Source organism: Centruroides vittatus, unplaced genomic scaffold (genome assembly GCF_030686945.1).
Source record: "Centruroides vittatus isolate TY-2023 unplaced genomic scaffold, ASM3068694v2 scaffold_386, whole genome shotgun sequence".
NCBI lineage: Eukaryota > Metazoa > Arthropoda > Arachnida > Scorpiones > Buthidae > Centruroides > Centruroides vittatus.
The window spans coordinates 8,887,594-8,912,418 of NW_027122706.1; the positions used below are offsets into that span (position 1 = coordinate 8,887,594).

The following is a 24,825-nucleotide window of genomic DNA, read 5'->3' on the forward strand; positions in this document are numbered from 1 at the left end:
TAGTTCGATAAAAGCTTAATTATTGCTTGATTAATATATTAAATATAATTAATTAAGAGCTAAGTATTTAGTTAGTTTGTTTATTATTTAATAAGAAAATATTCGAAAAATATTAATTTGAAATATTAATTAATTTCTAAATGTCATTAATATTAATTATTATCAATTAATATTCAATACATTTCTAAACAGTAATAATGATAATTCCAGTGAACAACTTCGAAATTTATAAATAAGAAATGTATATTCGAAAATATGTTTATTCATTAAATTTTATAGTTTTGTAAAACTGTATCGAATTAAAAATTTTACGATCTTCTAAAATTTCAATAAATGTTTTATTATTTAGTTTAAACTGAACAACTATCAAATGATGGAGCTCATTGTTCTAAACCTTTTAACGCTAATCACTTAAAGACTTCATGTGCTAATATTAATGTCTTAATAATGACAATACAGCACGTATATCAATTAAGATCTTAATTTCAACTATATTTTCGTTACTTCCATATATCTTTTCTCGCCTAAAGAGTGCGTACATAATTTATAAATTCGTACGTAAGTAATTTTGATGTTATGTTCTTCACTAATTAATTATTTTTCATATAAATTAAAGAGTGCTTTTCTAAACAAATTATTATCAAAGAATCGAGTCGTATCATTCTTATTTATTTAACATTATTTTCTGTTATTACTAAATTAAAACATTACAAATTTGAAATTAATATCACGAAATGTTATTATTTAATCAAAAGTGATAGATTTTAAAATAATTTTTATTTTGTAAATTATTAATAATTTTATTTTAAAATTATATCAGTCAACACGTTATTTTTAAAAAATTTCATAGAAAAATTGTTAACTGATACTTGTTCTATGTTTTTATACGAAACAAAACTAAAATGTCCAGCACTAATTTATTATTGCTCTATCTGTAAATGTATGTACACATATAGTAATTAGTAATATTACCATAGCAATTTTAGAATAAAACCATTAATAATTATAAAATAAAATGTTATATATACTCATATATAACCTATAATTCAATAAAGTTAAATGACACTTCCATTATATTCTTGTTAACTTTTATATTATATTTTAAAATCAATTTATACTGTACAAAAATTAATTATATAAGTTAATACATTACTAAAGATACATTATCTCTTTTAAATGGAAAACATATGTTGTCTCAGTTCAGCCTCCAATCTTAATTCAACAACCAATGAAACAACATGACTGTTTCAATAACCAATAAACAACTTTGCTTATATCGATAGCAAAATGAAACCTAGAAAATATGTAAAACCGTACAACAGCTATTTTAAGAACTTGAATATGTCAAGTCACGGACTTAATCAAGGAAATTCCGAATTGTTAACTAAATGTAGCGTGAATTCAAGAAATTTTGCAATAGATGCTCTATTAGGAAATATAAATAAATCGAATGAATTAACTCATTCAGAAAAATATATCAACAAGCAATCAGCATCAAGCAATTATTTCTCAACTGTAACAGGTGAGATATATATTTATATTACTGTAATTACGAACATTTTACAGATTTTCTTTGTTCGGTATTTATCATCTATTACCTCAGTTCATTCTAGAAATAATCTAGTATTTTATTTTAATAAAATAAAGATACTTTTATTATAAAATATAATAACTTTCTTTCTTTTTTTTTGTCTTTTTGTCCATATGTATTTAATAAATACTCGAAAATAGTTAATAAACAAACTTTAGTCTTGAAATTTTCACTAGAGTTTAACAATCTAAAATAATAATAATAATAATAATATGTAAAAAGTTATTTAATTCTAAATAAATTATTAATTATTAAAAGCGCATATAATGCTAAAATATTTTTTATCTAATACTGTATATGCAACGTTAAGTTAATTTACATTTTTAAATTTTCGTTGAACTGATCTAATATTTTAAAGAAATAATTTTTTTAATGGTAAACTCATTCAGCTTTAGTTTATATATCATATTTTACTTTTTGAGATGTATATATTTAAATTTAAAGCTACATAAAGAAATTTACAACAGTATTGTATATAAACAAATTTATAACCTGTATATATATAAATCTTAATAGACAAATAATAACAAATTTTAATGTGAAATATTTTTATATTTTCTCTAATTGAAATGGTATATGTGCCGAAACTAAATAAATTAAATTATAAATTATAAATTAACAAAACAGGAATTCTTCATACAAAGTTATTTAATATATTAACTAATAAAAAAATTGCCAATATATGTATGATTAAATTATATTACAAATATTATACAAAAAGTAGAATAAACATTAAAAATAAAAATTTCCAGTTAAGAAGTGATATATAAATCTCTTTAAATATTTATTTTAGTGTCAACTTTTACCGTGTGAAAAATAAATAGACTGTAAACTTTTATACATTACCTTTTTAAAAACATTAATTAGACAAAGAATCATTATATATTTTAAAATTATTTATTTTATTTAATTGTATAAGTCTTAATAATACTATAAATCATATGGTTTGTAATTAATAAATATATAACACAATGCTCGTATACTATATATAAATCTATTATTATTTTAATTAATATCAAAGTTATCAATTCCTGTTTCAAATATTTTAATAAAAAAATAAAAATTTAAATTATAAAATATTTATTTATAGATTTAATGATAGATTTTATTAACACTATAGTTAAATGAACCAAAATAATTGGAGAAAAACAACTCATATACTTTCGTAATACAATTATTGAAAATATTTTCAATTTGTTCAGTTTTTGTATTAAATAATTCAGAGAAAACTTAATTAGATTTATTTTTTCGATCGACCGTTTTACTTATGCTTCAAATAAATTATTTAACTCGCACTAAAGTATAAGTTTAGTTATATTTGATATTTACTTTTTCTTAATTTATTCAATCTTTGAGATGATTCTGTACATTTTTGTTTAATTCAGAAGTAAATACAAATTTAATATTTATAGATTCTTAATTACTATGCATTTAATTAAAATTTTCTAAATATTTTATTAAACGTAAATATGATGATTTAACAAAATACTTTAAAATTTTATGCAAAAATAATTTAATTTTTATAAATAAATTTCAAGTTTGTTCAGTTAAGACTACATCGAAGATATTCTTGCTATTTATGTTTGTTATATTTAATTATTTACAATTTTACTTTTTGTTTATCTAATTTATTAAATATGTAAAATTAATAAGGATGTAAAATATTAAATTCTAAAATAGTTTATTATTATTTACAGAAACAACTTATCGACAGTTAAACATTTCTAAAAATTTAAATGACAAAATACAAGATACGGGTGATGTACGATTGGAGCTTTGTTCGCGAAATTTGTGGGCACAATTCAGTTGTATTGGCAACGAAATGATCGTCAATAAAACAGGAAGGTATTATTAAATGTTTTTACATTCATTAATAATTAATATTTACATAATCTTTTAACTAGAAATTACTGTTTTAATGTTACAAATAAAATCTTGTTAATTGTTTTTTTTTATTAAGCCATTTTATAAAATATTAAAAATAGCGTAAATCGTTATTTTAGACGCATTTTTCCGCCTTTAAAAGTGAAAATAACGGGTCTTCAACCGGAGAAAAATTATGTTATATGGGCGGAGATTGTAGCAGTTAGTGAAAATCGTTATAGGTATCAATATCAAAGGTAAATATTCTATCAATGATATCTTATTCTAGATATTTTAATTCCATAATAAAAATATTTTGATTAGATTATTAAAACTATTAAAAGTAAAATTCAATAAACAATTTATTTGTATTAATATAGCTGTAAATGGGTAAAAGCTGGAATAGGAGAACCTCAAGATCCTCAAAATAAGTATATACATCCTGATAGTCCAGCTACAGGACATTATTGGATGACCCAAATCGTCTCTTTTGACAAATTGAAATTGACTAATAACAAATATCCAAAACTTCCTAACCAAGTAAACAGTTCTCTCTTATAGATTATTATAATTTTAAATATTTAAAACATTTATCATATAATTTGTATTTATTTCGTGTTTCTCTGTTAATCAGGTTATCGTTCATTCAATGCATAAATATCAACCTAGATTTTACATTTTACCAGTCGAAGACATCGTTACGAATGTTGAAAAGCAAATTAACCCATTCAAAGCTCTTAAATTCGAATTTAAAGAAACAACGTTTATAACTGTGACCGCGTATCAAAACCAAAATGTAAGCTTATAATTTTAAATGATTTATTTATATTCACAAAATATTAACTAAAATCAATTTTTATAAATCTACTGAATGTTTTTTCGCTTACATTTTCTTAATCAGTATGTAAATACTGTATCAATATTACGGTCTATTTTATTATAAACTTCTATTTGTATTAATAGAGTTTATTTTATTATAAACTCTATTAATACAAATTTATTATCTAAAATTTATTTAAATTATTCAATTAAAATGTCATATAGTAAAAGTTTGCTAATCCAGCATTTATACCAGAATGCCCGATTATCGAAAATACAAAATATCCGGTAATTTGGCATTTTCTCAAGTGGTTTAGACATTGGTAGAAATTGCTATACATTTTGTATCAGAGAACGTTCTGAGACAAAATGTATAGCAATGCTTCATACGCTCTTTAATCAGTCTAAGATGATACAGTGCACGTCTATACTGTTGATTAAAATTGCGTTAAGATTGATTGAAAAAGCTGCGTAAACGTTAATGAACACGTTATTGCACAATAATTTCATGTGCATATAAGTTATTATTTAATATTTGTTTTTCAGACATGTACGGTACATATGCGATTCACAAAATCTACACATGTTCTACACAAAATCTACACACGGAACTGAGAAATCTGTTTTTAGGTGCGCTGACCTCACTTTGTCCGGTGAGAAAGAAAATATATCAGTAATGCACGTCACTGAACACAAAACATCTGTGGTAAATCTAATGTATCCAAACAAATTTGATTCGCGGAATACTATTGAAATATAATGTCAGTTATTATTGGACAATTCTGGATTATCCGCTGCTTTTCAAAGAGTGCCGAATTACCGGATATTCCAGATTATCGAACGCCGGAATAACGAACTTATACTATATATTAAAGTTTATTCTTTACTGGCAAGACTTACGTTAATGACATTCATTTCATTAATAGATAATTAAATTAAAGATTTATCATAACCCATTCGCTAAGGGATTTCGTGAAATAAATCGAAGCAAGTAAGTCATCGAAATTCACGTTATATAAAACTTATATTTAAAATATAAAGAACAATTCCATTTATGTTGCTTTAGGGAATCGAATAAATCGAAATATCCAATGTATCAGCTTTACTCTTCTGTGCATAATTTCAAGCCAATTTCGAAAGGTTAGTACATATTTATATTATCTAATATGATGGAAAGAAATTTAAATATTTTAATAAGCATTTTTATTAACAAAGCCATATCGTATATTGGTAACATATACATTTCTTCAAAGAATAATTTATATTATTTATCGTATAAGCCTACTTGAGTTTAATAAATCATCATAGAATAGGTTATTTTTAATCTATATGATAAACAATAAATTACGTTAATATTAATTTAATCTCGAAATTAATAAAATAGCTTTGAAGTCGGTATTAAGTATTTAGTATTACAACAAAGTTTAACACACTGAATCATACATGATAATTAGAATAGAATAAATACTTTTAAAACAGTAATAGCAATATTATTCTTATTCGTATTTGTTATTTTCTTGGATACAGCAAATATTTTTCAAGAATTACATAATGACTGGATATGAATTATGTATAATGTGTAATCAATTTCTAATTATTCTACAGTTATTCTTAATAATATTATTTCTTAATAAATTATATATTAAAAGATGTATAATAAATTCTTTAATTGTTTGTTGATTTTTACAATTAAATTATTATTTTATATTTAATTATAAGATTATAGTATAAAGGTTGGTTTACGCGAAACCGCTACCGCTAACATTTTGCCGGTTTTGAGCTTATTATTTTAATAGTATTTCTAATTAGCTTTAAGTTTGGCAAAATCATAAAGTTGAGGCAGGAAAAATATCTTAAAAAGATTTAAAAACATATGAATTATATATTTTAATGTTTATTGTAAAGAGTTTTAACTGTAACTGAGAAGTATCTCTAAATTTGACTTTTTATTTTTTCTAAAAACAATAAATGTTTTGTGTCTTTTAGTTTAATAAATTTTCTTAATAATAAAGATGTTTCGACAAAAATCTGATTTTTTTACAATATACATTTGTTACCGGTATGATCTTTAGATAAAGTCAAATATGAATCCAGGAGAAAAATTTACGAGGACAAGTTTTAATTCGTGTAACGGTATAAACAATATATAAAAATGTTTCTGTTTTAATAATTACTTAAAGTACAGTAATTACTTAATGTACCCCTATTATTCTGAGTTAGCGGGGGTTTTACACCCCCGCTAACTCAGACTAATAGGGGGTGAAGATTATCCGAGTTTATCAACGATTCTCCCACGACTTGGAAAACGAGATAGATATACAGTACAGTACAGTATACAGTAAAACGGTTTTTCACGGCGGTTTTACGAGTTTTAGTAGGATATACTGCTGAATATATTACTACAGGAAATGAGCTCAAAAAATTTGACAACAGGACACTATACAGCAAAGTAGTCTTTAGAAATTTACCAATTACAGTAATATCTCAAAGATTTCCGGATATCGAAAACACTCATTAAACATCTTTAATATCTGTAATATTAAAGATACTTTTATAAACTTTTAATATCTTGACGAAACTAAACTTAAAAAAAATTTTTCTTAGTTTTTCCTCTTAAATAAATAAAAAAATATTTGAAAATACATTCTAGTATAAGTTAACTGACCGTTCATTGGTTAAACTGTTTGATTTATTAGATGGCTCTGTAAAAAATTAACTTTGCCGCGAATGGAAGGTAAAAGATAATTATATCGAAACTCAAAATAAATATAAATGATTTCAGAGATTTTGTAGATAACAATATAGAGAGAAAAATTGCATCAGTTCCTGAAACAATAAAAAAAGCTAGAAAAATAATTAATGTCATAGCAATTAGTAGTGCAAAAGCTGAAAGAGATTTCAGTTTAATGAATGCGAGATGCTCGAAAATAAGAAACGCTTAAACTCAGCGCCGGATTAAGCCTTTAGCGGGCCCTAGACAAAATTTAAATTGGGGCCCCTTTTAAATAAGTTGCATCTAAACAAATCTTATATAATGTGACATTAGCGTAGCTAGCATGTGTGACACCCGGTGCGGATATCGTGGTGTCACCCATAACTTTTTAACTCTTTTATAAAACACTATTGAATTGTAATATCTTCGCACTCGTGCAACTTGAACGCTGTATCGAATATGCGATGTCACGACGTGTAAGTGTAGATTTAGAAAATAAATCATAACCATCCATACATCAGTAATACCACGAGACGCGGCTCTAGAAATATTTCTAGATGGCGCGAGAGATCCCGTGGCGTACATTGCTTCTGACGCACGAATGGCTGTTGACCTTTTTTTTTTTTTAGGTAATGGCTAGTAGAGCGGAGCTTAGTAAGAATTGTTAAATACAGCCTTTTCTGTCCTATCGAATTTAGATTCGAGTTTCGGAATCGAAACAGAAATCTTCTGCACTGAAACCGGGCCCCTTCGAATTACGGGCCCTAGACATTTGTCTACTTTGCCTATTCGATAATCCGGCCCTGCTTAAACTGATGAACACATGTCTAAATATATAACTATCAATTTACTAGAAAAGATTGAAAAGACTGGGACGCTAGAGAAATAAGTAGGCTGTTTGGTTATTCATTTTGAAAATCTTGTTTGTTGACAAGATCACAATATTTTGTAAAATCGTGACTAGGGTTTCTCATTTTCCGGTCTTTTGCTTGTCCCGGGATTCCGGGATAAAAGTGAACTGTTTCCCGGGATCCCGGGAAATCCTGGGACAAAATTAATTATTTTTAACATATACAAATTATTATGGAATCAAATGATATAATTATTTTTCGTCTTTTAAAGTAATTTAATACGTTCCGCAACCTCCAAAATCATATTAATAACGCTGTGTAAGATATATATTAAAAATTTCCTTTGAACTACTAGAAATTTTCACAAATAGAAAAAAATTATTAGAGCTTGTTGGAAACTGCATACAACAACAACAACAACAACAAAATGTTTTGAATTGAGTTTTAAAAAAATGAACTTAGATCAAACTTCTAACTTAGAAGGCAATTTTCGTGTTTTAAATAAAATATAATACAAAATATTGTAAATTTTTATAAGATTTTAAAAAGCAAAGATGGTCAATACTCCGATCACTCAATCTAATTCTTATTTTAGTAATAAAAAGTCTTGCTACCGAGAATGCCTTTTTCGATTCAATTGACGTGATTGGAATCGTGTTTAATGCATTTAAGAGAAGACAAATATTATGTGTTTTTCACCTGTATCCTGAAAGATTTCTAGTTCGTTTTCGAGATTGTAGTACTTCTTTTGTTCTCTAGTATTTCTGATTTGTCTACCTCGACTGCTTTAATTGAAACATTATAGCCCAATAATTCGGCAGTTCGTTTGTCTTTAATAATCAGGTTATGAAGAAAAACTTCATAGTTGCAGACTTTGTTCGTATCCCGGCCCAATTTGCACAACTTGGCGTTACGCAGTTATTAAAGCTGGTTAAAAATGACTTAAAGCTGGGCATGGTTAAAAATTAAGACAACGTAAGCACAATTATTACAGATATTACAGGTAAAGAATTTTGAGAGTCCTGCCACAAATAAGCTACGTATTGATTATTGACCATTTGTGACATGCCATAACGAGTAAAAATTTAAAAAAAAAAAACTAATAAGTAGGTTTAAAATTAATAAATGCAAGTGTATTCTGACAGTTTATGAGTTAATTATACTTTCTATTTGCAAAATTTCCTCAACCTTGAGAAATTTGCGGGATTTCCCGGGATAAGAAAAATTTCCCGGGTTAAAAAAACTACCGGGATCCTGGGATCCCGTTTGAGAAACCCTAATCGTGACTAAATACAAATCATAGGATGGGCACAGACACTAGAATACGCCATAAATCGGAAAAGACTTTTAGTGCTAACCAAATTGCTGTTTGAAACTTATTATAAATAATTTTGTTTTTTATTAAACTTTGAAGTTAGAAGTTAAAGCAGTTTCTGAAATTTGAGTAAAATTTTATTTGCACATGGAGATACGTTTAATAAAACAGTAAGTCTTGAATTTTTTTGTTATAAAAATTTGTTTTAAAAAGAATTTCAAAACATTTTTAACATATAGGTACGTGAAAAAATACTTTAAGAAAGGATTTCCGGAAATTCTACACCCATTTATTTTTATTTTTTTCCTCTCACTCTCTTTCTGTCTGCGCTCCTGAAGTGAGCCGGTTGTTAAAAATTTACTAACATACCACTGCGTACATTCCTTCTCAATATATTTCTCTATTAACAATTTTCATTACATCCGTTATTAGCGTTTATCGATAAGTTGGCAGAATATCTAGATATTCATATGAATAAACTAGTTAAACTATGTGGCATGAATTTCATGAAACAGTTAAGATACTGTCTGGCCTAATGTGCATTAGTAATAAAAGCAATTTTTTTAAATAAAAAACTTATTCTGGCCTGAGGGCTCCAAGAGAACTTTTTTCGAACTATTGTAGTTTCGTTCAAGTCTACAATGGAGTGTATTCAGAAATGAACATGAGTAGTTTGAGTATCAGAATCAAACTACTCACGAACATTTCCCAGATTCCGATATGGACTCCAATCCAAGTTCTGTCAAAGAGACAATATGACGACTTTACCGTCTGAGATCCAATTATCGTTAATTGATTATTTTTTGTCAACTTTTTTAATGGTTTATATTGCCACTTACGATCCTCCAAGGCAGTGGAAATGGGAATGTATTAAAATTGATTTCAACTTTCGCATATGTTATCGAGTAAAATGCCTTAGGCTGTTTGGTTATTCATTTTAAAAATCTTGTTTGTTGACAAGATCAAAAAATTAACAGTTAGTTTAATTAACAATAAAGTAATCAAAAATAATTTTAACGTTCTAGATTTCAAAAAACGTATAGTATAAGAAAATAAAATTTTGTGTAGGCCTATTTAGGGATCTTGAACGCGCGATTATATCACACAAATGTTCAGATTTCGATTAAACCGTAAGATAAAAGTTTCAACTCGATCTTTAAGGCAAAGTTACTAGTTGCATCAGTTTTTAAATACGGGTATAAAAGAAGGGTATTATCTACGAAATTTTTGTTTAAATTTATAAACAGTGTTAGATGAAACGCATACAATTTAGAAAGATATAAATAATAAAAAGTCTCAGTGAGCTTTCTAATTGAAAACTGTAGTGTGATAAATCCTCAAATTTTATAGCAAATTACATATAGCCGTTCAGAAGATTCAATTTAGAAAGAATTTTTTATGTGAACATGTTTTAAACATTCACATAATAATTATGTGAATGTTTAAAATATCGATTAAAAAGAAATATTAGCATAAATCAGGATAATTTGATGTTATAAATATCAAATATTCTTTTTTGTATTGCATCAGAAAGAAGTATAACCGGTCAGCATTGTACTTTAATTGCATGAGATAGAAAAATTATTCTAAGTGCATTAAATTGGTAGAATAAGAATATACTGTATTCGTTTATTCGTTCATTTAAAGTCACATTTCTTTTAAAATAATTTACAATCAATAAAATCAATGTTATTAAATTTATTAATAAATAGACAAATTAATTTATTAATATTAAATGAATTAATTAATGAAGTAAAATTTTTTTTCAATATTAAATGATTAAATTCGTAATTGATAACAGACATATTGAATTAATTTTATTTGAAATACATATGAGGAAATAATGCTCTTTAAGTTTAAAAAGGTAATAATGAATACTATTAAAACAGTATTTCTTGATATCTAATTATTAATTAATTGTTACTGTAATAACGAATATGGTATTATATAGAATTTTACTAATATTTCTTGTTATATATGCTATTTCTTATACAATTTCTACGAATTCTTTTGGTCCATATGAAGAATTACATAATGATTTTAAAGACGAAGATTTTTTGAATTATTCAACAAAAGATCTGATTAAATATTTTGCAAGTTGCTTTATTGCATTCGTAATTGATTTCATATGGATATTTTACCAATATCTTTCTTCATTTCATCCGATAATAATTTTATTATGCATGTTTAGTATCATACTTTTCAAATGGTTTTATTGTAATTCTGAAACAGTTGAATTAAATCTTCATAAAGAGATAATTAGATTGACAGATATATATGAAAAATACCAGAAATCTGTACTTCAGCAAGATGAAGCTCGACAAGCAAAGATAATTTGCGAATCTGAAGAAGAAATATTAAAAACCGTTTTAAAATATTTGACGAAATTAGATGTAGTTATTACAGAAATAAATGTATCGATTAAAGACTTTGGTACTCTATTAAATGATATTTATTCTATAATGGAACAAATTAACATAGAACGGCAAGAGGACGATAGTGTAGAAGATAAATTATTTACAATATTGAAGTTTAAGAAGAAAAAAATTTCGATTAGGAATAGACATTGTAAGAATCAACATAGGAAATTTACAATGCCTAATAGCAATATCAACGGACCTGCATTAAAAGCATCCGTAAATTCAAAAGGCGACGATATTATAATTGATGAAGGTAACATTCATTGCTCGGAAATTGTGAATTTGGTTCAAAAATCGAATTAAAAAAGTGAACTTTACAGAATTTGCTACCGAAATAAATACACCAGAGGTAACAGGTTATGATAAAAATGTATTTTAATAAAGTTTTGAGAATCACTTATTTTGAAAATTTCGAGACTGAAAAAATTGAAACTTAATTTATATTTTTGACTTGTGTTTAATAAAAATTATATAATAATTATTTGTTTAAATTTATTTCAAATTGACTTATAGCTTTATCTGAAATATCAGTAATTTCGTAATCGTGTGAATTAAATTTCTTCGAATAATTTAAAAGTTTACATTATTTTACATTTGTATTTTCTATTGCAATAGTTTGTTTGGTTGTATTTGGAGTATTTGCACAGTTTATAGCCTATTCAAAATGCAGAATACTCGGAATATTTTCTATATACAATATTTCAGTAGTTTGTAAAATGTTTTTTGTGTGTATTGGAATTTTTTTAAAGTAAATGGTGCAAAAAATATTTTCTGTAAAAGTTAAATAGATTAGGAATTAGCATATAAAGTCTATAGTAGAATGTTTTGATGTATTAGCAGTACCAGCGCTAGAATTTTGAGGCCCTAGGTTAGAGGTTTCCAAACTAATCACTAGACTAGTGATTAAAGGCTTCTGAAGGGTAGAATTATTTATCTGGAATTCAACAAATTACTAGGGGTCGTTTAGGATTCCGTGGTTAAATTTATTTCTATTTTATTTAAAAATGTAATAGGAAAAGTAAAGTTTAATAATTACTAAATTTTAAAAATATAACAGTTAAGTAAAACACACGATTCTGAAATTTTGATTTATGCTTAATAAAAATATTATTATTAGTTCCTATTGGATTTTTAATTATTATTTGTAATTTATTACTTTTCCGGTTGTTATTTCACAACAGGGGTTATTTTTCCGGCTATTATAATATTGTAATCATGTCACACTTGACCCTCCGAATTTGTGGAATCTCGATGTTTTGAGACCTCTCAATCCAAAAAAAAAGTAAAAAAAATTGATACTTGGGAAACATTTTGTGTGGCGTTTGCGTCTATTTCGTTTAATATCTTACGATGGGATAAAGATTAAGAAACGAAATTCGGCATGATAACTTGCATATAACGGGCATTGATGTTACTAAATTTTGATGGACAAAGGTCGAGGAGTTGAGCAACAGCGGGGATTATGTGTCATATCTCGGGTGGGGTCAGACTTAATGAAAATTTTAATGGTTATTAGCATTTACACTATTTTTAAAAACTTGTCTCTACCCTCAAAATGTAGCCTTTTGCCATTTTATTATAATTAATAATATGAGTTATTTTTTTAATATAAAATCTCATAACAGATTTCTCGCGCCATACAGAATTTTAGGCTTGCTAATGTGTTTACTAAACATAAATACTTTTTGCTGGGAGAGTTAGCAAATCGTTGACGGATATTTTTTTGCATTGCATCACAATTAGGGTTTCTCATTTTCCGGTCTTTTACTTGTCTCAGGATTTCGGGGAAAAAGTGAACTGTTTCCCGTAATCCCGGGATAGAATTAATTATTTTGGAGATATACAAAATATCTTTAAATCAAATGATATAGAATAGAATATAATTATTTTTCATATTTTAAAGTAATTTAATACGTTCTGCAATCTCCAAAATCATATTAATAATGCTGTGCAAGATATATATTAAAAATTACCATTGAATTACGTAGAAATTTTCATAAATAGAAAAAAATATTAAAGTTTGCTGGAAACTGCGAACGACGACAATAACAACAAAAATGCTCTGAATTGAATTAAAAATTTAAAAAAAAGAACTTTGATCAAACTTCTAAGTTAGAAGGTAATTTTCAATATTTAAATAAAACATATTATAAAAATTTACAATAATATTTTGTATTAAGATTTTAAAAAGGAAAGATGGTCAATACTCCGATCACTCAATCTGATTCTTATTTTAGTAATGAAAAGTCCCGTTACCGAGAATGCCCTTTCCGATTCAATTGATGTCAGTGGAATCGGATTTAATGCATTTAAGAGAAGACAGATGTTATGTTTTTTCACCTGTAGCCTGGAAGATTTCTAGTTCGTTTTCGAGATTGTAGTACTTCTTTTGCTGTCTAGTATTCTTGATTTGTCTACCTCGGCTGCTTTAATAGAAACATAAAGCTTATAGTCCAATAATTCGGCGGTTCGTTTGTCTTTAATAATCAGGTTTATGAAGAAAAACTGCATACTTGCATACTTCGTACTCGTTTATATCCTTGCTTAATTTGCACTATTGAAGCTACCGGGCATGGTTAAAAATTAACACAGCATAAATACAACTATTCCAGATATTACAGGTTCTGACAAGTAAAGAATTTTTAGAGTCCTGCTACAAATAAGTTAAGTATTGATTATTGACCATTTGTGATATGCCATAACGAAGAAAAATTTAAAGAAAAAACTAATAAGTAGGTTTAAAATTAATAAATAGCCTATATATGTATTTTGACAGTTTATACTTTCCATTTGCAAAATTTCTTCAACCCTAACACAATAAGAAAAAAAAAAAAAAACGTTTGAGAAACCCTAATCGTAATAGAAGGGGGTAGGCGAATTAAATGTAATTTTGGAAAGAATTCGACATCGACAAGCAAAAACGTTTTGGAATTCCCGCCCTAAGCAAATTATAAAAGTGACTGTTCCCTCGATTTAAACAGCAATGTGTAGTGTTTTATAATACAGGTACACACCGAACTTTCGGCAACTAATGGTCCGACACCTCCTTTAATCCGGACAAAATGACGATAGGGAACTAATTTACTGGGCGGCCACAGATGGTGTTGTGTTTAGGAGCGCTTATTTACATTTCTTATGTTGCACTTGTTGGAGAAACCGCAATTTGCTATATTTTTAGTTCATTTTGCTTAAATTTAACCCTAACTATGGTTTCTAAGAGAGATGAGTGTCAGTTTTTTTTTTTTTTTTAACTCTTTCCGCCCTGTGGGCACTAAGAGGGCCTCTTTTAGTAGGCCCATTATGGGTTTGGCCAGGCCCACAATGGGGCGACCGGGTGGTGAGGGACGGGGCCCGACATATCCGAACGGACCACCCCCCGAAAAATTCCTGGAGATTATTCGACCCGTTCGGATTCGATCCCGGGTCCCCCAGAGCGGTAAGCTGCCACCTTGACCGCTCGGCTATCCGGCCGCTGATGAGTGTCAGTTAGGTGCTGATGAATTAATTATTATACGTGATCATGGTTAATCTGGCAAGGTTTTGGAACCAAGGGTGCCGGAAATTTGGTAGTATATATATATATATATATATTATATATATATATTATTATTATTATTATTATTATTATTTTCATTACATGTTTTAAGTAGAAAAATAAAACATTTCGATTTTATTTATTAAATTTTATAACCGTTAACCTGAACTGTCGCTTAGATTGTCGATATCTAAAATCGGATCTACGTATTAGAATTCTTTGCCAAAAATTCAAATGAGGAAATGACAATACCCAAAATAGACACGAAGAGAAATTCTATTGTATCTTAAAAAGATATTAGAATTTTTTCGCATTATTTACTACAATAAGTGATTCAATAACGTGTTGAGTAATTCGTAAGAATAACAAAATCTCATTTAACTGTAGTGTAAAACGATTAGTTATAGTTTATTTTATGAATAGGCAAATAAGAAACAGATAAATTAAACTGCCGTTCCGTTTTATATTGATTCTTGTACATTTTTATTAGATTCTTGAAGTAATTTGTTTCTAAATTAAATATTTAAATTTATTTAAACATTATATTCGTATTTTTTATCATCAAAACTCGAAAAGCTTTATCGTTTCTTAATTTTTTTTATTTGATTCGCTTTAGTTAATAAGATTTTTTTTTGCAATATCATTTCAATAGTAACAATATTTTTTTGTGATATAGCTCAAAGCTAACGTAAAATAAAATATCAAATACTTCTTTTAATATTTTATTAGCAAATTTAAATTTAAATTAAGAAAACGCTGAGCATTCTTTTCATAAAAATAAACATTGTTTTGGTATTGAAATGATAAAAAATTAATTTTTAATAACGCTTCTCAGATGATTAATATCTGTTAATTACGATGGAAATCAAGAAAGAGATCAAATAAATTTATATTTTAAATGAAAAATAAATATAATAATGCATAGCGAATGATTTCAATTAGGTAAGGGTAGATAATTGAAGTAATTCTAGGATAATTAATTAACGTTTTCCGAAAATGATAGAGGACACATACTTGAGAGGCACCCATATTTTCAAAATCTTGGATAAATTGTCACATTCTCATGCTAGTGGAAAATAAACATACATTAAAGGAAGTTAATTATGTTAGTGCCAAAAGTATCTTTAGAAGAATAATCAGTTTCCTAATAAAAATTATGTGAAGAACTGTTCATAACAACAAACCATGCATTAACTGATAATACATAGAAGTTGTTAAGGCATTTTTAGTGGTTAATATATTTTTTAATAGATTAGAAAATAAGAAGACGGCAGTAAGAAGGCAATAGAATTAGAATTCCACAAGCTAATCTAACATTTTGTCGTTAAAGTTTCTGACATATATGTCCTTTAATTTATGACAAACTTTTATTTTATTAAAATCTATTTGAAATAACTGTTGTAATAGTTCCTTATTTAATAATGTGATGGATGTATAAATTTATTATCGAATGTATTTATTCCAAAGTTCTTTCCATAATCCTGTATTTTGTCCACCACAATCACTAACAATAACAACAACATTCTAATCTGTTTGAAATAGTATTGAAATAAAAAAAAAAAATACTTTTGTTTACTATTAAGTTTTATTAAAGGTACTTTTTTAATATTGATATTATATAATCTTTTATATTTGTTTTCATTATTTTTCAATTTTTCACATTCTTATTAGATGATGAAAGTTTTACTTTTCCAAAATATTAAATTTCTTTAGGTTGTTTACATTATTATTCTAATATTCTTCATTTTTACTTTCCGGGCTGTTTTGTATAACAGAGGTAAAGAATCGGTCAAAAATGATCCCTAAGATTTTTAGTTTTGGACTCAGGGAATCTTAAAATGTCCGGAAATGCAAAAAATTCAGGGGTTTTTTTCTGTATGTATGGATGTTTGTGGGTGCGTTTGTGCGTTTGTCTGTTTGTGGGGGCATGATTTTGTTCACCCACTTCTGACAAAAAGCTTCAAAATTAAGTTTTTTGCCATTTTATAATAATTAATAAATTATAAAAAATTTTAAAAATAAAATATCATAACAGATGGCGCCATCACAATTTTAAATGCTTTTGCCCGGAAAGTTGCTTAATTTGTTGCTGGATGCTCATATCAGCAGCCTAAAGCCCTGGTCACACTATGCGATTTCCAGCCGCGCAGGAGACTGCAACCGTGACGGCTGTTAACTGTAATCCCGTTAACTGGTAATCCCCCTCGAAAACCGGCGCGACTGCAACCGCAACTAGAAACAAAAAGTTTGTTCTACTCGCGACGGTTGCAAACGCGCATCCAATCAGAAAACGTCTTTGTGCCACGTCATACTTTGTGCTGTATATTTGTCAACATATCTTGATTATAACATTTGTATTAACTCAGTTTCAGTACATTTAAATGCTATATTTGATATAAATCAAATCTGAATATATAAAAGTTATTTGTTAGATTTATTTTAAAAAGTTTGATTACTTTTAATAATATACAATTGAATAAAATAAATGCTTATATAAAAGAAAAAATATATCGATTATAAATGAATTAAATCATTCCAGCTTTCCTCTAAATAGCATCCAAAACTTCTGGGATAATGACTGATATCGAATTATGGGCCACTCTAAATTGATATGCCAAACTACGAAACGTTTCGCCTAAATTATATATAAGTATTGGTATTCATACGGCTATATCCCCTATAACCTTCGGCATCCGAAAGCCTTAATTCATTCATCAGCTGGTGAAAGCACGATTGTTTAGCCCGTTGATTTTCATTTCGCCAAGTTAACCCAGCATGAACGTTTTTTCTTATTTTTCTCTTCGTATATTCTCGCCAGCTCTAACAAAATTAGCGCTTTTTTTCTTTTATTCATTTCAGAAAAGGAACTGCTTGCTATTTTAATAAGAAAAGTAACTAAAATTCCGTAAATACTCTGAAGTAGAACGTAAAATGTCGGTAAACTCACGAAAGTAGACAAAAACAAGCTACTGTAATTTTATTGGTTTATTATAGGGTCACGTGTTCCGAGTTGCAACGTCAACGAACAATGTGTGACCACGAGAAGACGCGCGCGACTCGCGCTTGTTGCGTTGCGTGCCTGCGCGGCTGGAAATCGCATAGTGTGACCAGGGCTTTAACATTTGAGATCATACAATTTTCCTGCGAGCAATATACTGCCACCTCAGAAAAGATTAGAAGAGCGTCATTATATTACTATTAATTAAAAACAACTATATTTCGATGTAGACTGCAAATTCTTAGATTCCTACAGCATTTTTAGCGCCTTACTCGATAATGCCTGTGTGATTTACTTGCGCTACACACAGCTTGTACAGTACATCCAGATTATAACTAGTGACTACTTGTTCAGTTTTGTTGTACAGTAATACCTCGACTTACGCAAACCCGGAGTTACGCGATTTTCTAATCTCGTCCATTCATCTTTTGTTTGAGCGCCACGCAACTCTTGATTACTCACTCCCCCCCACATTATTGTTCAGCTTACATGTTCGGACGTGTCGCGCGGAATCGACGCATAGCAACAATTTTTTTTTTTGTGTTTGTCGGGGTAGAATCGTGCAGGAACACGATTCCCGTTTTTTTTTTTTTTTTTTTTTTTTACTGGTAATGGTCGCCGTTACAAAAAGACGGTTGAGGAGGCGACCATTGGAGTTCGAATGCGTATCCGCTGATTGGTCGTCAGACCGTCACACCACCTGCGGAGCTCCGATAAAGCTATGACCATCGGGAATTGCTGATTGATCGACCGAGATTGATCGAGAATCACTAATTATATGAAGCCTTCTACATCAAAATAACTTCGGTTTACGATTTTAATAATATAATTTGTTATACATATGTATTATCTAAGATTTTATTAAACATTTTTTTCTAAATTATTGTTTTCTTTAGACTCCGGCCCCAATTAAAAATAATTTGTATGTACAGGTATACCTCGTCTTACGTCGGAAATTGGTTCCAGGAGAGGCGACGTAAGTCCAATTTACTTGTATAGTTACGACGTAAGTCGTAGTTTCGACTTACGTCGTAACTAAACGCCAATAATGAGCACTTAAAGACCGCTAAATAAGACGACAACACAGAAACACAGATGTTTTCGTGTTTCATTCTCTAGGATTTATGATGATTATATTAACATTTACTGTAAATGTACATATTTTAATATGATTTTATGTGCTTTCAACGCTTTTCTAGTGATATTACGACTTCAATGTTTGTGGCAGACTGATTTAAAGTCGAATAAACTGACTTAAACTTGATTTTTATTTTTCCACATACTTTTTTTGACAAACGACGTATAATCGGGAACGACGTAACTCGAGGTATACCTGTATTTATATGCGATATTATACCTCGACTTACGCGGTTATCGCTCGGTCCCACCTATCGCGTAAGTTCGGAGTATTACTGTACTGTCTACATCGTTTAAACCAGGTGGTTTCAAGGTTCCAAATCTTTTCCTCTCGTCCACCTCTTTCCAACATCAATTTTCCTACCCTTTCCATATTAATATAAAATAAGATGAAAAAATTTAATAGGAAATTTTTTTATTAAACATCAATTAAAATCGAGCAATTATTTATTATGACATCGTCATAATTCCGGGCTGTAATTTTTAATCATATTTTTAATTTATTTCATTTAAAAAATAGGCTCTCCACCTCAAATTACTACTGTAGTGTCTTGCCCCTGTACTGTACAGTACATCATACCTTTTCTTTAACAATAGGTCATCTATTAACTCCTTTCAGGGGAAAGTCGTGAATTAAAATAACTTGACTTCCGGTTCGCATCGGAAGTTCATATACAGTTAATCGAGACCTCCAGTCCCTATGGTTTCCATATCTGGTTTCGTCTTTCACCCATCTGTCTTCTTTGCTGATGGTATTATCAAGCAATTGTTTTGCCGTATTCTTGGTAAACCAACTTTTAAAGTTATTTATGGACGAATACACAGTTTAGTTTCTGTTAAAGTTAATTATAATTACTAGGTAATAATTAAACTGAATTAATCTTTAATTTATGTAAATTAATATTTGTTTATTTACCGGTTGTCAATAGCAACTCAATTTAATAATATGACATTGTTTTGTTTTGTATAATAAATACAAAACAACTATGTTTTAGTAAACAAACACAAATGCCTCCAATTCTAAATTGAATTCTGACTATTATAATAAATTCTGAATTTAGCAGAACTTTTATTGTAATTTTTCATATAACTAAGTTACATACATTAATTGCACAACTATTATTTGTGATATAAACATTATTATTGAAGATAAAATAAATAAATTTATGTATATAATACCATTGTTCATTGCTTAACAATGTTAAATTTTATTATCTTAATATTCGGAATTTTATTTTAAAAAGAATAGTTTTGTGTTTCTTACAATTATCAACCTAAACTTCTCAATTAAACACTAATTCGGGTGGGAACCTCCTACGGCATTCTGTTGTCATTGTTGCGGCTTATGTGGCCATAGGCCTAAGATTTGTAATTTAAGTCCTTTTTATTTACAATAACTTTGTGCACTAATTTCTATTGCATTAAATTTTTGCTTACAAGGAGTCATCCAGGATATTAAAGCATGGATCTTGCTGAAATTTTAACACGTTTTTGTATACTTCTCCCACTAATGCACGGTAACATAACTCGTGCAATGTGCAGTGGTTTACGAAAAAATTATTGTTTAAACGTTTTTGTATATCGAGTTCTATAAACGAATCGTAATCAAATGTAAATAAGTGAGCAAAACATCAGGTTGAAAAGGTCGACGTAACTGGTTCGTCCTGCTTTTTTTTCCAACTATTTTTTCCACATTTTTTCTGAAATGTGTAATCCACTAAATTATTAGAAAATTGATTTGGCTCAAAATTACTATTTTTTAATTTTAATAATTACAAAATAGTGTTTGGGGCCAAATATGTTTTATAATTATTGTTTTGCTGAGTTCTTTCTGATAATTAACATAACAAAACACCTTTTAGTTGCGAGAGAAATATTTAATTCAAAACAAACGTTTATAATAATTCACTAGATTTCAATATTTTCATTAAATGTTAAATTTGATATTTATTATGCAGCCTTATTATATTATGTTTCGTAAATACAGAATGATAGATGTTTCTCTAATTATGTATATTTTTTGTATAAAAAAAAATACATGATGATGCTTGTTTGTTCGCTATGCACGCATAGATTGTTCGACCAATTGCTATGAAATTCCGTAATTACTCTTACAAACTCCTAACTCAACTAACGTCGTACATTCCACCCCAAAATATTGATTGGATTTTTATATATCAATTAATTTCTGTCTATATTCGATATGTTAGCTTTACATGTAGCGACATCTGTTGGCAAAAATTTAACAAAATAATAAATTATATATAATTCTTACAATAAAGGATATGATTTAAAAATATATATATTATACGCACTTAATTATTGTGACAATGATATAGCGCAAAATAGATGTGCTATTATAGCACTTGCCTGTGTGTAGTGTTTTGCTCTTGTAATCGTGCCAGTTATGTATCTAACTCTGTATAGGGGGAAAGTTTTAAATTGAAATAACGTAGCCTGGGTTTCCTGATATTAAGCGTTACATATCTCGATGTTCATCTATCTAACTTCATTCTCGAGATTTAGGAAGGACAGATAGTCAAACAGAAGCAAGATACAGCATAACCTGGTGCAAACCATACTTTATAGGTCTACAATTTTTTTCAAGTTCAGCCCAATAAGTACCTTCCAATTTACCGAGTCTATAAGATCATCGAACACCAGTAGTCAGTCGTGGGTTCATGCATGGCTAATGAATTGGCCACGTAGATTTTTCAGGGTTTTCTTCACATTAGTAAAACCTTAATAGGGGCTAGCTTTACATAGTCTTCCTGGGACGCATCCTCCTTGGCAGGTCATCATGTTCCGCGTTGCCGTAACCAAATAAACCAAACTAATTCTAATAATTTTTTTAAAAACGAGATATTTGCGAGGAGATACTTAACTACCACAAAACCTGAACACCCGCCCCCTCCCCTTATTAACTCATAAACCCATTGCTCCGAACTTCCTACTGATATTGCTGAAGCATGATCTAACGTTCAGTCAAATTAGTGTACGTGCTACGATTTTAAGGCACAAAGTAGGGCTCGATGTCTTATCTGCCGATGTTTATTTTTCCTGTTTTATTATCATGGCAACATAGCTACAGGAAGTTTTGGAGGAAGCAATGTGTTTGTAATGTACACTATATTTGCATGTTGAGTCTTACAGTTAAATCTTCATCCACTATTCTTATGTTTTAAAAGTTTCCTTTACTTAGATGTTTTTGCTGAGCTTTACTTTTTCAACCTGGTTTCACCATTTTTTTATGTGATCACATACAAGCAATTATTCTCACATTTTTACAAGATTTTGTTTTTAACAAAACAAGTTTTATATGAAGTCCTTCGGACATTAAGGTTAGCAACTTCGATCACATTCGGGGACATCACAACACGGATCACTTTTCAAATATTATTAGTAGTCCGGTATTAGTTGTCGTTGACCAATCTTTCAGGAAGACGTCAACAACTGCTTTTGGTCGAATTACTTTGACCCCTTCTGTAACACTCCTTCCTATCAGATCTAACGTAATCTAATCTAGGAAAATTACATAAGGTTACCGGAGAGCACAAAATATGATTTAAATGGCTTTCGAGGGTGCTGAAGTACTTGATCCTTTTTTTCGAAAAATTTGATTCAATTGTAATGAACATTATATAATCGCATTTAAATTCCAATTTTAAATTTGAAAAAAATCAACAAAGCAGAAAACATAGAATATATAGTTAGAGTATATTCGATGAAATAAAGTATAAAAAATACAATATTAAAAAATAATTGAATTAATAATAGTTGTTATGTTTTCTATAAAAATATGCAACTTATTTATCATGCGCAAAATCTTATTGTGTAACTTAAATTGGAAGAATTTTCTTAAAATATATTGAAAGTGAAAAATTTAATTTATTTATTACAGTATTAGAATAATTGATTTATTTATATAATTTCTTTTTATTCATTTCCAGTGCCTCCTAATTTGTCATCACAGATATTTCAAAGATATTTAAGTCAAATTTCGACGCACAGGAACTTCAATAATATTCCACTTTCTACATTACAGTATCAAACGTTTCCAGTTAATCACGATATTTTTCCTTCTTATATACCTCAACATATGAAAAAATGTTCTTTTCATCCATATTAATAAAAATTTGTTAAATAAAATGTACGAACCATTCCTCAGTCGATTCTTTTAAAAAAAATTTAATGTAAACGGTTAATTAATTATCATTACCATCATTCGAAAACATGTACTTTAGAACAAGTAAGAATAAAATAAAAGTTATAAAACATTATAAATATAATCAGAAAGGGAATTAATTGATAAAATGAGAGTTTGGTCAAGTTTTCCAGCATATTTGTGCATGAACAAAAATGATATCTGATTTCATACCGATTAACCTTTAATGCGAGTAAAATAATTATAGAAGAAATTTTCTATTCTATTTTGTAAATTTATTATATAAAAAGTAACATAGTCCATAAGAGTAAAATATATAAATCTGTATAGAAGTTATATTGAGAATATTATACTCTCTTCCACTTGTATTTAGTTAACACGTAACAGAAGCAAGATACAGCATAACCTGGTGCAATTGTCTACACACTGTATATTAACATTATATAGGTGATGTATTAGATGTCAGAGATTTTTTTTGCTTCTACAACCTCCAGTTTTTCTCTTTAACAATAATTCCTGATAAAAAATTTTAGCTTCATTTTACAAACCTGTTTCAAATTATAAACTAATTTTTATTCTATATATAAAAATCAATGCCAATTATTCGACATATATAGTAAAATAAAATAAAAACTTTTTTAATGACACAAGTAGTCTGCAAATATTTTTTGACACACCAAACACATTTTTATTGAATATTTAAATTGTTTAAGTGATTAAGGTAGTAATCGAGAGTCATTGGAAGTTTCACGAGATGAACTTCTCTGCTTTCGATAAACGGCTATAAATAATTTGATATCAAAACTTGATATTATCAAATAATAATATCAAGTTTTGATTTAATAAAAAAAGAAATACAAAAGAATAATTATAATAACGTCGAGTGAAACACGCCAAAAGTTTTTTTGCTTATGTTCGGTGCCAGACTCTTAATAAGAAGCATACAGATGAAAATTACCATAAATTGTCAAATCCATAATTTGCTCTGTATTATTATGCGCTAAATTCATATATATATATATTATGTATCTTTCATAATTAAAATAAATTTGGAAAATTGGCTTGGTAAATATCTTATTTAGTTTCGTTTAAATCGGATATCCAAGATGTCACAGGATTTATTTGGGAACAGCACTTTGGAACCGGAAACTAAAGCTCGGAGTCATATCTTTTAAAATTTCTTGGTTCTACCTTCAGATTTTTGTTTTTTATTTTTCTTAGGTGTAAACTTCTTCAACCAGTCATTAGAAAGTTTTGAGTTTTTGACTTTGAAAACGTTTCAAAGATTTTTGTGGATCTAACGAAAAGTTCTCTTAACAAAATATAATACAGTAGACCCCCCTATAACACGGGTTCATATAACACGGCGAAAAATTGCAATCGTGTTCGTATAACACGCTGAAAGAGATTCGTATAAA

The 24,825-nt window shown here is 28.2% G+C and overlaps 2 protein-coding genes across 2 annotated transcripts in view; both read left to right on the forward strand.

The window, feature by feature from the left end:
* Positions 1-24,825, forward strand: part of Dys (Dystrophin) — a 514,896-nt gene that overhangs the window by 30,796 nt on the left and 459,275 nt on the right. The window lies entirely within an intron of this gene.
* LOC136988816 (T-box transcription factor TBX6-like) lies at positions 1,288-23,468 on the forward strand. Its single transcript, XM_067286779.1, has 8 exons — positions 1,288-1,522; positions 3,289-3,436; positions 3,595-3,711; positions 3,835-3,994; positions 4,089-4,250; positions 5,200-5,264; positions 5,340-5,413; positions 23,193-23,468. The coding sequence occupies exons 1-8, from the start codon at positions 1,288-1,290 to the stop codon at positions 23,369-23,371; spliced, it is 1,140 nt and encodes a 379-aa protein (XP_067142880.1). The 3' UTR covers positions 23,372-23,468.

Bases quoted from the DNA above. Each gene is read 5' to 3' on its own strand.
- LOC136988816 (XM_067286779.1), top strand. From the start codon at position 1,288: ATGAAACCTAGAAAATATGTAAAACCGTACAACAGCTATTTTAAGAAC. The intron at 3,437-3,594 runs GTATTATTAAAT...TCGTTATTTTAG, and splicing joins ATCGTCAATAAAACAGGAAG to ACGCATTTTTCCGCCTTTAA. The intron at 3,712-3,834 runs GTAAATATTCTA...GTATTAATATAG, and splicing joins TATAGGTATCAATATCAAAG to CTGTAAATGGGTAAAAGCTG.